Here is a 15,545-nt window from a genome sequence, read left to right as displayed (position 1 = left end):
ATTGTCCTGCAGATTTATTTTTCTAGATATTTTGAATTAATCTTTTCTACTTTTTCAAAAAATTTGCATCAAACATTTGTATTTATCATAGCCACTTTTTTTTTTTTTTTTTTTTTTTGAGGAATCATTTCCATTAACATCTGATTGATTTATTGATGTGAAACTTCCTAAGTATGTGGGTTTTGGTTTTGTGGGCTTTTTTTGTTTGTTTTGGCTTCATTTTGTTTTGGTTTTGTTTCTGTTTTTTTTTTTTAATGGTGAATATTTAGACTTGCAAAGGATAAAAATCCAGAAATTACCTGAGTAATTTGTACCATTTTGAACAGCAAGAAGGTAAGGTAAAGGAATATAATAAAATAGAAAGTAATATTAGAAATTATTTTGGGTTGAAAGAGCAAAGACCAAGACCTTTTTCAGTGCTTCAAAGATTATTATTCTTGATAACAACTCAGGTATTTGTGGTAGTTAGGGATCACTGATGGAGGAGGAGGAGGCTTATAGGAAATAATTGCATACATTCCTTAATTACTTTCCTACATGATTCTGATTGAGCTTAGACTTGTGAGGGAAATTGCACTTATTATTCTCCCAGCTTCAGTTTTTCTGCTACGCACCACCTTAAGAACTAGAAAAAAGCCGTAGCCACGTTGGTTTGGTGATCTCTGTTTTGTCTTTTTAGGAAATTTATTAATGCTGCTCTGGTTGCAAATGAAGCAACTCTTGAACTGTTGACTATCTCTTACTTTGTATTCTACATGTTCTCATCCTGTTGATTTATTTTGGTTGCATCAGTAAATATTGACTTCCTAAAAGAAGAATAAATGTCACAAGATTACTAATTGGTTGTTCTGAATATTTGTCTATTTATTCCTTTGCCTTCCATTCTGAAGGTGTTTTCATTTCAAACTTTTGCAAAGCTGTTAACAGGTATAAAATACCTGTTAAATTGAAAATAGTTTCTGTGCTGCTCAGCTGAGCAGAATACCAGAATCTTCCCCTACATTCCCCTGCTTTGAATGTTTTGTCTGTATTATAATATGTATTGTGCTAAAGCTTTTAAATGAATCTTCAGATGACTCATCTCAAGTTGATAATCTTGCATTTAGACTTGAGGTTTTAATTCCTCAGGTCCTATTAATTTAGCTTCTTCTTAGTCTCTGTAAGTCTGAAAAATCATCAAGCTTCTACATTCTGTGACAGAACCTCTTCAGTGAAATTTCAGGAAGGATAAATCACATTGTGTCTTTCTCCAAAGCTTGTTCTGATTGGTTAAGATTTTGTTTTCTAACCAAATGAGTGGCCCTGCAGCTTTGACACAGTTAAGGAAGTCCCTCAGTACCATCTCTCTTCTCAAATGTTTAATTTGAGAATAATCTGCAGATTATATCAGACGCATAGATGTATTTATTCATGTACAAATGTAAGGGACTATATGAAGAGAATATTATGCAAATGGCTCAGGGCAATCTGTACAGATATAAAATTAGACTTTTACAGAGAGAAACTCTAGTAAAGAGGGAGTTGTGCATGTATGAGTAAATAGTGAGCGAGTCTGTCTACTAATGGCCTATGATGTATGTGAATAGAAGTTAAGAAAAAAGAAGTAAATTTCTACAATAATTAAGTATGTATATGGAATACTATGAATTTTATATCCTTGTTCCAGAAAAAGAGGAAGTGGATAGTTTTTATGGGGAGAAAATTATAACTAAACAGTGAACTTGACAAGGAAACTAAATGAACTTCATTTTGGATACTTCTAGAACACAAGCATTAATACATGCTCTGTCAATGGGTTTCTGTTCTCTGGTTGAAGAAAACAATAGATATAATTTGTATGTTAATAAAGGTAATTAAAAAGTTATAGATGAATGAAATGCTTTCCAAATTGTTTCCAGTCACGATTCTAAAAATGTTTGCGACTAAATGGGAAAAGGTCTCTTGGGATTGATATATATGAATGCTAGAATTAGAAATAATTACCAGTCCTGGCTTGATCACAGTAGTGTGCAAAGCATGGAGAAAAATTTCAAAGAAATGATGGTTAACAAAGTAGAGGTAGATATAAATGGGAAATTAGATAAATGCTGCATACAATTGTTATCAAATATTTTTTGATCTGTATTATTTCGGTTTTACTTACTGTTTCAATGGGGTCAATTTCGCAATGAAACACAGTTGGGGAGATAATGTGTATGTATCCCTTTCAGCATTTCTTGGCACATAGAAAGTTCTATATTGAGTGAGAGAAATTGTGGATGAAAATAGAATCATTTGTTGGAAAAGGAAGTAGCTGAAGGGATGAAGTGACAGGGACTTGTGCTGCAAGGAAGAGTATCAACCTGGAGGGGAAACCCTGTTAATGCAATTGATTATATGTGTTATTCATCTTGGATATTTTCAGTAGTGACAATGTCACAAAAATATAATAGTTTATAATGAAATATAGGTCACAAAATAGAGGAGGGTTCTGATGGGGTCAGAAAAATGTACAAGCGTTTTTTATGTGGTATACTGCAGTGGTAGAATGGGATAAAGTGTAATAACATAAAAAAGGATGAAAAATAACAATTTCTCTATCTAAAATAGGAGCTTATAACTTTGAAGAGAGAGAGATGCAAAAAGGTTTGAATGTATTATGTCCTTGTAAAATGGTTGCTGACTGCCAGAGCAAAGCAGCCATGAAAAGAGAAATCCTGTTTTGGGATACATCACATGAGGCAGGTCCAAGAGAGAAAAGCAAGTATTTGGTTCATATGAGACACCAGCAATGCCTTATGTTACATGCAGAATTTTGATTCAATTACTGTGTAAGTCTTCATAAAGAATGCATTGCATACATTGTGATTAATATTTGTAAGGTTTGCTTATTTTTATCAAACACTACAGCAGGATTTACTTGTTACTTTTGTCCTTTGATCCTTAGTTTTATTTTAATATCCTAAAAGGATTATTTCCTTAGGCTCTAATCCTTTGTCAGAGGCTGTGCCATCACATTATTCTTAAATAGGAACTGGAATCAGAAAGTTGGTTTTAATTTTCATTTTTATGAGAGTACAACAGGCTAACATTACTTAGAGTAGAATACTTTCACAAGAAGGTAGTTTTAGTTAGTGAAATCTTAAAAATATGAAATCTTAATATCTTTTAAGTTAACTTTTAAGAGAAACTAACAATGGTCTGAGGATTCAGTGTAAGTTCTAAGTCTGCTGTAACATGCTTTTTAAGTGTCTCACAGTTAATGGTAAGTCATTGTGATGGCTCTTAGAGTGGAATGAATTTCATGTTTTGTACATTGTACAATTTTAGATGATGTACATGCCTTAAATATAGTCCCGTATATGTTAGCTAAAGTGATGTGTGTGTTTTACTTTTTGAGTAATTTTCTCCCTTTCAGCTTACATAAGGTACACTTTTTTCCTAGGCCAGTAGGTGGTTGAGCCAAAAGTAGACTTGCTTAGTTTGCTTTGAATTTAATCTAAAATAACTTGAAACTGTACATTGCCAAGAAAAATCATAATGCTATTCTAGGGCTGTAATTCTGTAGGAAGCAGAAAAGCACAAGGAGAAAATACACACTATGTCACTGAATTTACTATTGAAAGCATGTTTGGAATAGTGCATTAAAAAGAGCCTTATTTAAGCTATTGAAGAATTTGAAATTATATAGTATTGAGCTATTAAAGTTTTTAATTCTTAAGTACCTTTTAAAGCTTTAAAATAACTTGAAGGCTTTGTGGGAGCAAGATGAAGAAAGATAGTATATATTTTTTTTGATTATTCTTTTTTTTGATTAATCATTTTTGCTATAGCAAAATATTTTTGCTATAGCAAAATAACTTCGACATGGATACACATTATTTCTCATTAAGATATTGGTGCTACGCTTCAGTCACTTTTTTAGTTATCATTTAAATCAAGTCTCTTTAGTGTTTCATTTAGTTGTTTTCACTTAGTCATTCAGTGCATTCCATTGTCGCAATGTTGTTTTTTAACCAAATTTTTGCTGTTAATTTGGCAACAATACTTTTTCACATTCTTACAATCAACTGTGGCTTACATGTGCACAATTTGATTTCCCAATTAAGGCTTGAAGCAGACCCTTATTTTAGGTAAATATTCTGTCTCTTCTTCGTGGAGTCTAAATAAGTTTGTGACACTAACCACATTTTCTGTGCTATGCACTTAACAATAAATAAATTTTAACTTGAATTCCTTTCTCACAATGTTATTTTTCATTCAATTGATGCATTGAACATTATGTATTCCCAATGATTTATGGTAGCCACTACTTACCAGACCTATTTTATTTCATAGCTAATGCTGCAAATTTTGTAGTGACTTTTTATAATAAACCTACAAGATTAAATTAAACCTGAAAAATAGCTTACTGTACGTGATGCTTTCAACTCAGCATTTGCTTTTAATGTTATTACATTCTTATTCTACAAAACTTTTTCCTGATATTGGTTTGATGTCTTTAGTAGCTGAAGTAACAAATCAATTTATAAGGAGTGATAGAGAACTTCTACATTTAAAACCAAAAAGCATTCATTTTAATCAACATCACTGTGCTGTTTATTTCTCATTATGTTGAGAAAATTTTATAGATATCTGTAGTCTTTTCATCTTCTCTCTTAGGGAGCCAGGAGACCTTTTAAATTTGTATATGGAAGACTTTGTACTGTTAATGTCGTACCAAATTGCTTTATTTCATGGCAGCTAAAAGTTGTGTCTTTACAAGCATACATTGAGGAATGACTGAAGGTTACCAAGTTCACTGTGGCATCTGCAGTCCCACATTGATACTGGCATTAAAGCTGCTTTGATTTACTGTACTGATGGAAGCTGCTGCTCCTACTGAGCTTTGCCTTGCCTAGCACCTGTGACTGGGATTTCCGTGGTTGCTAGCTGGGCTCTTATAAGTGGGACATGATTTACCTGAGGGATCAGGTTGAAAAACCCTCTTAACTGTGTGTAGTGATGAAATTTGTTAAGAAAATTAGCTGGAAAGATTGCTCTAGAGCTGCTGGGAAGAATAGAGGAACACATTCTTTTTCATTCCATATATCCAGGGTAAGCCTTTTGAAAGAGATATTTTTTTTTACATATTTTAGAGAGTAACATTGTAAGAATGTAGTTGACTGTTCTCAGGATACCCTAGAAAGGAAACAAGAACTAATCTAAAATTGAAGGAAAAAATTAACTAATTACCAATATACTATGTAATGTATTTATGCCCTGGAAAATGTAAGTTTATGGGTAACTCTAATCAAATGTAAGACAAGAAATCATGCTAAATCTCAGGGGATAACTAACTACTAAATTAAAATTCATGGCTTTTTCTGGTAAAATAAAATGAACATAATATGCTTAGATAACGGACCTTCATTATATAATTCTAACATAAATTTATAACACTGATAATTGCTGTTTAGGTATTTTTCTGTCTCCTCCTTAATAAAATACATTTATTGCTACTGCTCTGCCCCACCTTTTAGGTGTGATGGACTCTTATTTAGATGTTCAGTGTCAGATGGTGTTGATAACCATGTTATGATCCATGACAGGTTTGAATTTCTGCATTTGTGGGCTGCTGCTGTGGGGTTTTTTTCTAACTCAAGGCTCATACTTTCAGTCTTGGCAGTCTTGAACTTAGTTTACAGTATGAAACCTCATAAACAGCTGTAGAAAATTAAACAAGTATAAATATTGACATTACCTCTTGACTTTCTGTCAGGCAGATAGCTGTGGCATACGTCTGCATGTCTCAGAAACCTGAGACAAGCTATAAAAAATGAACAGTTTTAAAAATGTGATGATTCCTCCTTTGTTTTGATTTATATACAGATCTTTGTGTGAACTTTGAAATAATGAATCACAGAATGACAGGTTGGAAGGAACCTTAAAGATCATCTAGTTCCAACTGCCCTGCCATGAGCAGGGATGCCACTAGGTCAGGTTGCTCAAAGTTCCATCCAGCCTGGCTTTGAACTCTTCTAGAGAGGGCATGTCCAGGGATACTGGATATCTCCTCCCTGGAATGTCAAATACGTTGACATTTTGCATTTCCAGAACAGTGTGAAATAAAAGAATTTGTGTGAAAGCCATGTTACAGTACAAAGTTGATAGTTAGGTGCTGTTGGAACTCATGTATAATTAGATACACCACATTTGAGATATAGGCTTTTTAATGTTTTTTTCAGAATGTTCTTCCTATTCATTCAGCTAGTTTAGCATCTGTACTTTATATTTAACTCTACTGTGACCTAACTTATGAAAAGAACAGTGAAATCTTCAGAGATTGAGAGAAATCTGATAAAACCTGATAAAATCTGATAAAGTGAGGACTTTGTTGCAATTAGCCCAGTGCTGAACTGATATTCATAGAATTACCAATCACAGCTAAAGCCCATTCATAATGGGCCTCAAAGGTCATTTATACACAACTCTGCACACTGATGAACTGATTTTTTCCCCATTTTTCCTCATTAAACATCTTGATGACCTCCAGATCATTGCTATCAGATTTTTTCACCTCATGTTTCACCTTGTTTTCCAAAAATTTATGAATATGTCTAGCTGTATGGAGTCTGCTGTGGGTGCAGAGAGGTTCCTGCTTACTCTTTCCACTTAAACTGATTGTCTGGTCTTACTGTACATTTCTTCTCTTCTAATAGGGTGGGCACTCACATGAGGATCTTTCTTCTTCCATTCAGCTTAGGTTTTTTGGAACAATTTGGGAATCTTCTTGAATGCTATTTGAAAATTCACATTGACCAAATAAATTATGTAACAATTAGAACTAGTTCTGTCTTGCCTGTGTGTTTATTTACATCTTCAAAGGAACTTTAATAAATTTATGGGGCACAATTTGTCTTTCTAAAAGTAATGTTAGTACTTTTATACTTCGATTACTTTCATCCTTATGTCTGCAGATTTATTTCATCTTATTATTTCTGCCAGTTTGGCTGACACAAATATATTATTTTCCTGGTCTGTAATTACAGGGCTCCATGCTGTAGACCTTGGAAATAATTCAGTTTAGTTTTTAAATTTTCCATTCCTTTGCTACAAAGTCATTATGAGTAAGAGGTTGCACACCTCTGTTAATAATTAAACTATTGCATTCTTTAACTTCTTTAGAACTGTTGGAAGAATACCGTCTGTTCCTGATGACTTGTTATATCAATTTTGTGGATTTTTGATTGTCTGATCTACTAACACTGTTGTTTGAGACAGACCAACGCCGCCTCTGGTAAAGAAGATATCTGATTTGTGAGTCTGCTTAAACTTATATTTTATAAAAACCAGATTAGAAAAAAAGTCAATATTTTGCTTGCAAAGTGCTCTGTAAACAATTCTGTCCCATCTTACCAGTCATTACTGGATGTTTTTTTTGCCTCTTTTAAACATATACAAACTACCCCTCTTCTCAAGATAACTTGAGAAATTTTTCAGCATTTTCAGTGCTGTTGAAAACACTGAGCATTTTCAAGGTTAGAGTTATTGTATCTGGAAATGTGTGCTCCAGGCATATTTTCATAACTGGATAAGTTTGGAAGTTATTGCAATTTAGGAAGATTTTGCTCTAGACTTTAAATAAGTGAGAACAGAATAAAATAACTAAATGAAATTAAAAGAAGTTAAGGTGAAAGAAGGATCAAACAGAAAAGAATAACTTCGGAGAAGGTAGATGTGGATGGTATCTCAGAGGGAATACCGTGGATTTAGAGATTTGAGAATTCAAAAAATGGGTTACTTTGAAAATTGAGTCAGAATGGCATATATGTGCCCTTAGAAAAAGGTAGGAATGTTACATTGCTGAGAAAGAGGAGGAAAGGGGAGAAGTACTTAAAGAAGACTCTGGACATGCTGTCAGTTAAAATTCGATCTAGATAGATGAAGAAATTTGTTCCCTAGTAGAATATTTTGCCAAGTAGAAAATGAGTTGAGGTGATTTGGCATTCTTTTAAATGGCATGGGGTTTTTTTTCGTGAGAGAAGGTATTATCTTTGAAGCATTTTTTGCTTTTTTTATAGTTTTAATCATAACAACTTGTCAAAATATGTTTGATAGTTTTGAAACAGCAGAGAAGTGTTTCTAAAGTCATGCCCTGATTTTTAAATACTTGCAAATAACAAAATATTCTGTTAAAATGGCTATAACTCATTTGTTAGAGTGGCAGTCATGATAAAAATAGAGAAGACAGTTAATAAAAGTGAAAAAAATGAAGATGTATTTGTAATTAAATAAAATCTATTTGTTGATAGTAAAGGAAAATTTTAAGTTTACCAGGGTGACTTTTAAGCAATTTTAATGTCTGAAATGACACATGAAATGGTAAATATTTCTGTTATAAAAAACAGCATTTCTTCTGGCTGTTTCAAAGCCAGGATTAATTGCACAGTCTTTCATTCGTGAATTCAGCATAATGTTCTCTGGAAAGTTAAAAGCTTTTTTCTTTGTCTCTGTGACAGAAAGTACTAGCATTGTCAATTGTCATTCATGAATGTTAATGAAAATACATTTAGCTCAATTGCAGTCTACCGTATTTTTACATATCAGAATTATAATTTCAGATTTATTTTCATTTTTTCCTGCAGAATATAAATGAAGAATGATGCAATATTAATGCTTTCTATGTACAGCCTTATAAGAATCTTCTTTAAGGTGTTGCAGTAAGACAAACACTGAAAATAGTTTTTCTCTGGTACAATGTGTTGAAGCAGAGGAGCTGGAATTGTCCACCTTTGTACAAGCTAAGAAAATGTTTGCTATTTTGTGAGTGGAAGCAGCTCTGGAGTGAATTGAACTTCTGAAAATGCGGCCATGGACTGGTTCCTGGCGTTGGATTATGCTCATCCTCTTTGCTTGGGGAACTTTGCTGTTCTATATTGGAGGGCACCTGGTACGAGATAGCGAGCACCCAGATCACTCCAGCCGGGAGCTGTCCAAGATCCTCGCTAAGCTGGAACGGTTAAAGCAGCAAAATGAAGACTTAAGGCGCATGGCAGAATCTCTCAGGTAGGATCTCAAAGTAAATAAAACTGCTCAGAAAATGTTTGAAATACGAAATAGCAGAATTTAAATTGTAAGGGTTGTTTGTGGGAATTTTTGCAAGATTGTATTTCACGTTTAAAAGTATATATTAATGTTTTAATCTGTGCTCTAAGTAGATGAAAATATATTGCAAAACTTCTAAATAAATAATGTACATTTAGTTCTGGTCTAATGTAATCATTACTTAAGAGTCATTTAATGGTGTGGAAGTGTTACTGTCACAATAACAGAGTTCTGTAGGTGATTCAGCCCTCAATGCCAACTTCAAATAAGTGCAATTATTATGACATTCATACAAATTAGAACATCTAGTTCTTTATACTTCTGCACGCAGTAATTGGAAGAGCTCATTTTAAAATTGCTGAAAACATTTGTACAGCTTGTTGAAGATAAATGCTGACTTGCTGAAGATGATCTGCAATAGATTGCTGCATTATACAAATCCTTTTATCTAAGTTTTCTTCCTTGCGTTGCTGCTAAACTTGTAGAAACACTTGTAAAAAAGTAGGATCATCTCCTTTTTTACAATTACACTGAAATATTGAAAATATTGAAAATATAAGAGTCATTGAAATACCTTCAAATTACACAGTGGCTAGAAGACAGTAAATGATTTTACTGGTGGCAGGGTACTGTTTGCTGCTCAAGAAGGAGGCAGTAGAGGCAGGACATGCTAAGTAGAGGCTAAACTATATTTTAGGCAGTCATGATTTTTCTAAATGCCTTTCAATATTTTACTAACCTTTAGTGAAATATCTATATTCAGATAAATATTACATTTTTGGCGGGCAAGGTTTAAGTGATAGCTTATGCTGTTGATAATTTCCCATTCTTTATAAAAAGAAAAGCCTCAGTTTATACCTACTTTAAACATGCTACAGTATTTCCACATTCCTTCTCTATGATTCCATTAATGGTGTCAGGATGCTGGAATTGAATGCAAAGCTGTGTTGACTGGACTCCGTTCAGCTTTTTTGGAAATATGTTCTTTAGCAATATTCTGAGAGTGTATTTCCTCAGAGTGTTTCTATATCATAACCACAGGAGGATCTGAAATTCTGGCATGACAAAGCCTAAATGACTTTAAATACCAGTAGAACAGCGACTCATGTCCAGGTTCAGTTGTCAGTGCTCTCCAGGAGTGAGCCAGCTTGAGACGGGAAGACCTTCAGGCATAGCTTTTTTCTGGAAGTAATGCGAGTTTGCTGAAGTACTGGACTTTGAGGGAAATGATGCATGACAATATAGGGCCTTTGCATTATTTTTGCTGTGCCAAATCCTTGGTACTGTTTACGTAGAAACATCACAAATAGGTTTTAGAAATATCCTGGTCAACCTGTGTTATTAAAGTATTATAATACAATGTGGTACAGAATTTCAGTATTTCATTTCTTTGTTTGCCAGACAGAATAAGCTGTGTTGAAAATAGCTGTTAGCTTTAAAACTGTCCCATTTATAGTTTTGTTGCACTGTGTCTGTTTAAAACAAGGCATTAACCAGCAGTCCATGGATTGAGTATCTGTGTCCTGGAAGAGATCACTGCTGCTGTGAGCATACATTATAGGAAGAAAATACCTCTTAAATTCAAAAATCCAATTAGACAGAAAAGATTACTTTTGCTCCAGTTTACATCTTAAAGACATAATTTATTTTAGGCTTTATTGATCAAAGACAGAAAGACTGGAACTATGATTTGAATATGATTTAATTGCTAGAATATTTTGTTTTGTACTGAAAACTTTAATTACTGATAGTGTCAGTTAAATCTGAGTGGTAAAACAGCACTCTCTACATCAATAGAGCTCATAACAGGCATGAGGTAAAAACTTGATTTTGCTGCCCTTTTCCACTAAGATTTTGTATCTAGAGAACAAAACAGCACATAAAGAATTTTGTGTGGTTAAAACAGAGAATATATTATAGTATGCAACAGGGCTAAGATCATTCCTGAAATTAGGAATATTCCAAATCAGAACTTAAAGTTACTTGTGGAGGAGTTTATACAAAATGAGAGTGCCTACCTGTAAAATTGGAACAATGGACAAACATCTGATTAACAATACTAGTTAACTATACTAGTGAAAGTATTTTGGCACTATTAGATAAAATGTTTGCCTGGCAAAAAGTTCCAAGTTAACAGAATTTACCTTAGTGGGCAAGAAGTTTTGTAAATGTTAGAAAATTATCCTAATGAATAGTTGTGCTATTAATAATAGCTATTTAGGGCAGGCAGGAGGGCAGAAGGCAGGTGTGGTTACAAGAATCAGTAATTTAGTAAAAGTGTAAGTTGTTTTTTAATTTCCATTTTGAAGTTAGAGAAAATTGATATTTCATCTTTAATTGTTAATTAAAATGGTAAAATGCATTTCAGTACATTTCAATTGCCTGGACTTTCCCATTATAATGGGTTCCTGAGACTCCTCAGACTTCCTTATCACCTGATAAAAATCTTCTCAGATGGTTGAAAACAGGAGCTGGACTGTGCTTGTTTGCATCTCTTAATGAATGCCAACCATGCAATGACAAGAAGTGATCTTTCCACCCTGAGATTTGAATCTTCCTTTGCTGCTGATTTATGTGGCAGCCCCTCATCCCCAAAGATGACAACAAAAAGAAAACCAAAAATCTACCCTATGAAACACACCTTATGTGCATGCACAGCCAACCATTCAAAACTTGACAAAGATCATATCTGTGAAAAGGCTTTATAAAATCATGCTTAATCCTTTTCTCCTCTGTGATACTTAAATAATATCTGATTTTGTAATTTTCTCCTGATTGCTTCTTTTCACACAAGATGTGTAAGGAATAGAATTAGGGTTTTAGGGCAGGGGTAGGTACTTGTTTGGGTTATTCTGGTTCCTATCCGCTGCAACTGTTTGTATGTTTGATTTCAAAAAATACGTTCTTATGAATTTATGATTTTAAAAATACTTCTTATTTATTATCCATATTGGTTAAGAGTAGTTCATATTTTTGCAAGGAATTTTGGTGAGCATATTTTTTAATACTTATTTTCTAAGATGTACCTTTGCAAAAATGCAAGTTGGAACAGTCACATCTTTTTGTAAATGGCCTGAAATAAAAAATATTCCTTTAGGAACTGAGTACACTTTTGTGGTGCAATTCTGATTACTTGAAATTGCATCAGGTACCACATAGTATTATGTTGTATTTAAAAAGCCTTAGGTGAGAAGTTACTGTACTTTTTTTTTGCCAATATGATGCTTTGTAAAAACCTTGCTTGTGGGCTAGAAAGAAGCACAGATGTATGTTAATGTTGCAGAAGATAAATGGAATTAAAGGTATTTTGTAGTGTCTGAGTTTTAAAAATTATGTGCATGAATATTGTGGCATGGTGAGTTTGGAGAGTTACCATAGTCTGTATATGATTATAAACAATATTGTGTGAGCAGATCTGAGTTGATTTGAGAAGCATTCTAGATTTCATTGGTGTAAAATAGCAATAAATCTGAGTTTTTATAGGTTGTTTTTTCACTATTCTGTATCCAGTAGCCCTGGAAGAGCCCTTTCAAGGACACTTATTACAGATGTAGTAGGTGTGACTGCAAAACTGGAAATCTTTACTACAATTTTTGTAGTTGTTTAAAGGAAACTTGAGAGAGAGTAATAATCAAATAAAAGTATTACATAATGTTGTTTCCTCAAACCAGTACTTTTACCTAAAAGTTTTGCTTTCTATTAGGATTATGATATGACTTCCAAAGACTGTCCCTGTTGCATATGGATGATACAAGGTTTTTAGGAATAGGAGAGCTTAAAATTACAACTTTTGTAATGTCCCATTTTCTTGGATGGAAACTGTGAAGCTGTGTATGCCTTCATCCTTGTCCTAGGCTTTCTTTATTTTTGCAATACATGAATGCTTCGTAATATTCATGTGCTTCTTTATGTATTACTGGGTGGTAGTCAAGTTTTTAGATTTTAGGGTATTTTGATGGAAGATAAACCTGGCAGTTTAGGAACCAGTAATTTTGGAGTTCTCCTCAGGGGAATAGAAAATCTTGTTAAATGGATTCATACTGTGTTCATGTTATGAATACATCACATTTGGACTATATTTGCTTCCTAGACTCTTTTAAATATTGCATTCTGTAGAACCTGAAATTCTTTTAATAAATATGATAGCCTGTTTCTTACTCTGAATTAGGAGTGTGTGTTATAAAGAAGAACAGAGGTGGAAAAGGGTCAAAATGTCATCAAACACATAAAACCAAACACCTACATATTATTCTTACATTTCTTAGTGTAGCTTCAGAAAGAAGGGATCGGATTTAATTTTGAAAGAGCACTAGAGTTGCTTTAATGTAGCTGGTGCTGAGGCTGGTAGAGAATCCAAACTCACGATCAATTAATCCTAAACAACTGTATTAAAGTAGTTCTGTCAATTACTCTGGGCAATTTTTTAGGTCCTTTAAACCTGTAGAAAACATTAAACGGGCTGGGATAGAAGAATGGTTTTGGGTTGATAAAAATTTAAATACTAAAGTACAGTTTCCTACTACATGCATTTAAAATATCTCAAGTTTGAAGCTGAGGATATTGCACAGTGTGGGAAGAATGACGATAATTGAACTAAATGGTGGCCACCTCTGCTCTTTTTACTGGTTTTTTGTGCAATTCTGAGTTAAGGGAAGCAAGGCGTGCAGTGGATATAAATCAGTGCTGATCAGGTCTATGCTGATCTAAATTGATAAGGGATGTTGCTCTTTATTTGCAGATAACATTGACTCTTTCTTTCAGTTTTATTTACTGAGGAGGTTTTATCTAAGGAGGATGAAGTGACAGCCTGTGTTCTTTTTGTTTGTGTGTGCTAGTGGTCATTAATTATTGAACATGATTTTCTTCTTGGGAAGAGAAAAAAGTGAGAGGGGAAAAGGCAATCATAATGTGGCTTTAGGTGGTTACAATCCTAGTTCCTTACAAAGAACTTGGATATAAATGAAAGAATGAGAAAGTATTTGAGTATGAACTAGTGAAATCTTACATTTTTCCTTTTGCTGATAAATTAGTGTAACCTTTTAGATATCTTGGAAATAGGAAAAGGTTAGAATGGTTTTTATAATTTATGGATTTTTAAAAAGTATTTTTACAATTATTTTACACAGTATGGCAGTTCTTCTGGCTAAATTGAATGTCACTATGATTAATTTTTAAGGGGTTCTTTTTGCCTTCAGAGATCCAGACTAGAGATCCATTGCTTTGTCATTGCCCCTTTGTCATTGCACCTGAAGGTGATGAGAAAGTGGCCTCAGTCATATGGATTATGTACACAGAATTATTTTTTTAAAATCTGGATTGTTAGCAAAGGACAAAGCAGAAACAGTTTATCTCTACAACTTTTTGATGTTTAGAGTTATCCAGTAATATCTTTATTTGATTAATTGATTATGGGAAAGATAATTTATATTTGCTATCAGATGGTAGGAAGTAGCATGCAAACATCACACCTTATAACTATAGAGAATTGAAATAAGCTTTGTTTATTAGCTTGATTGACCATTTAAGTGGCTTATAATGATGTTTATTTTGGATTCATAACTTAATGACAGTTTTACCATAGTAATAAGTGAAGGATACTCTGATGCTTACTGATGTGGGTTTTTTTATTACTGCTTAGAATCATCCTAGTTTAGATGAACTTACTAACTCACTTCTCACATTTTAAGGAGTAAAATAGTTGTCAGGACTTCAGTAAGAATTCTTTTTCCCATAAGAATTCTGTTTTTCAACAGGCATTCTTATTCATGAGTACGCATAATTACTAGGATATTCTGCACTAGAAGTTACCTGCATGGATGCCATGAGACTAGACAAGGAATTTAATTCAAACATTTTTCCCTCAAATGTTATATCCAGCTCAGCTGAAGTACTTGTAGAGGGTAATAACTGCCAAGCTGTGCTGGTTGCAGAGAAGAATCTTTTCCCTAATTTTGAGACTGGATGAAAGTGAGGAAGACAGCAATTCCCAGTCTGATGAGGTAACAGATGTAGAGACACAACTGAAAAAAGAATAAGCTATCTTTGTTTAATCCTTAAAAGATGTGATTTTTGGAAGTCTAAGCAACTAGCTTAGAGAATATCCCCCCCTCCCACCTCTTTTATCTAACAGTCTAGGTATAATAAAAAATTTTATTGCAGTGTGCCAAAGCAGGATGAATGTTAAATGGCAAAATGGTACTTTTCTTTTTAAGATCTTAATTATATCAAATGCTCAACATTACTGTGCTTCTTTCATATCATCCACAACCATCCTTCTGTAGGATTCTCTAATTGCTACTTTACAGACTTTCCTTATGCTAAGAGGATGTGTGCACTGTCTCAAGACTTCTTATGGTAATGATTTTCTATCCTTTCACCCTATTGTTCCTCACAGACTCTACCTTTAGGGTATGTGACTTGTACGGGATAAACTGTTCCATTTTTGTCTCATAATTTTGTGGTTAGTTGTTCTTTCACAA

At 33.5% G+C, this 15,545-nt stretch overlaps 1 protein-coding gene across 8 annotated transcripts in view; it reads left to right on the top strand.

The window, feature by feature from the left end:
- The window catches only part of FUT8 (fucosyltransferase 8), a 98,609-nt gene that overhangs the window by 42,969 nt on the left and 40,095 nt on the right, over positions 1 to 15,545 (top strand). For all 8 annotated transcript variants that reach the window (XM_036383845.2, XM_036383846.2, XM_036383851.2 and 5 more), the window contains 2 exons: positions 7,147 to 7,278; positions 8,607 to 9,027. In XM_036383845.2, the coding sequence (XP_036239738.1) occupies positions 8,825 to 9,027 (203 nt within the window). In that variant the 5' untranslated portion in view covers positions 7,147 to 7,278; positions 8,607 to 8,824. The remainder of the gene's footprint in view (positions 1 to 7,146; positions 7,279 to 8,606; positions 9,028 to 15,545) is intronic.

Source organism: Molothrus ater, chromosome 6, assembly GCF_012460135.2.
Source record: "Molothrus ater isolate BHLD 08-10-18 breed brown headed cowbird chromosome 6, BPBGC_Mater_1.1, whole genome shotgun sequence".
NCBI lineage: Eukaryota > Metazoa > Chordata > Aves > Passeriformes > Icteridae > Molothrus > Molothrus ater.
The sequence above is the reverse complement of the archived record's forward strand: the minus strand, read 5'-3'. Positions and strand labels throughout refer to the sequence as shown.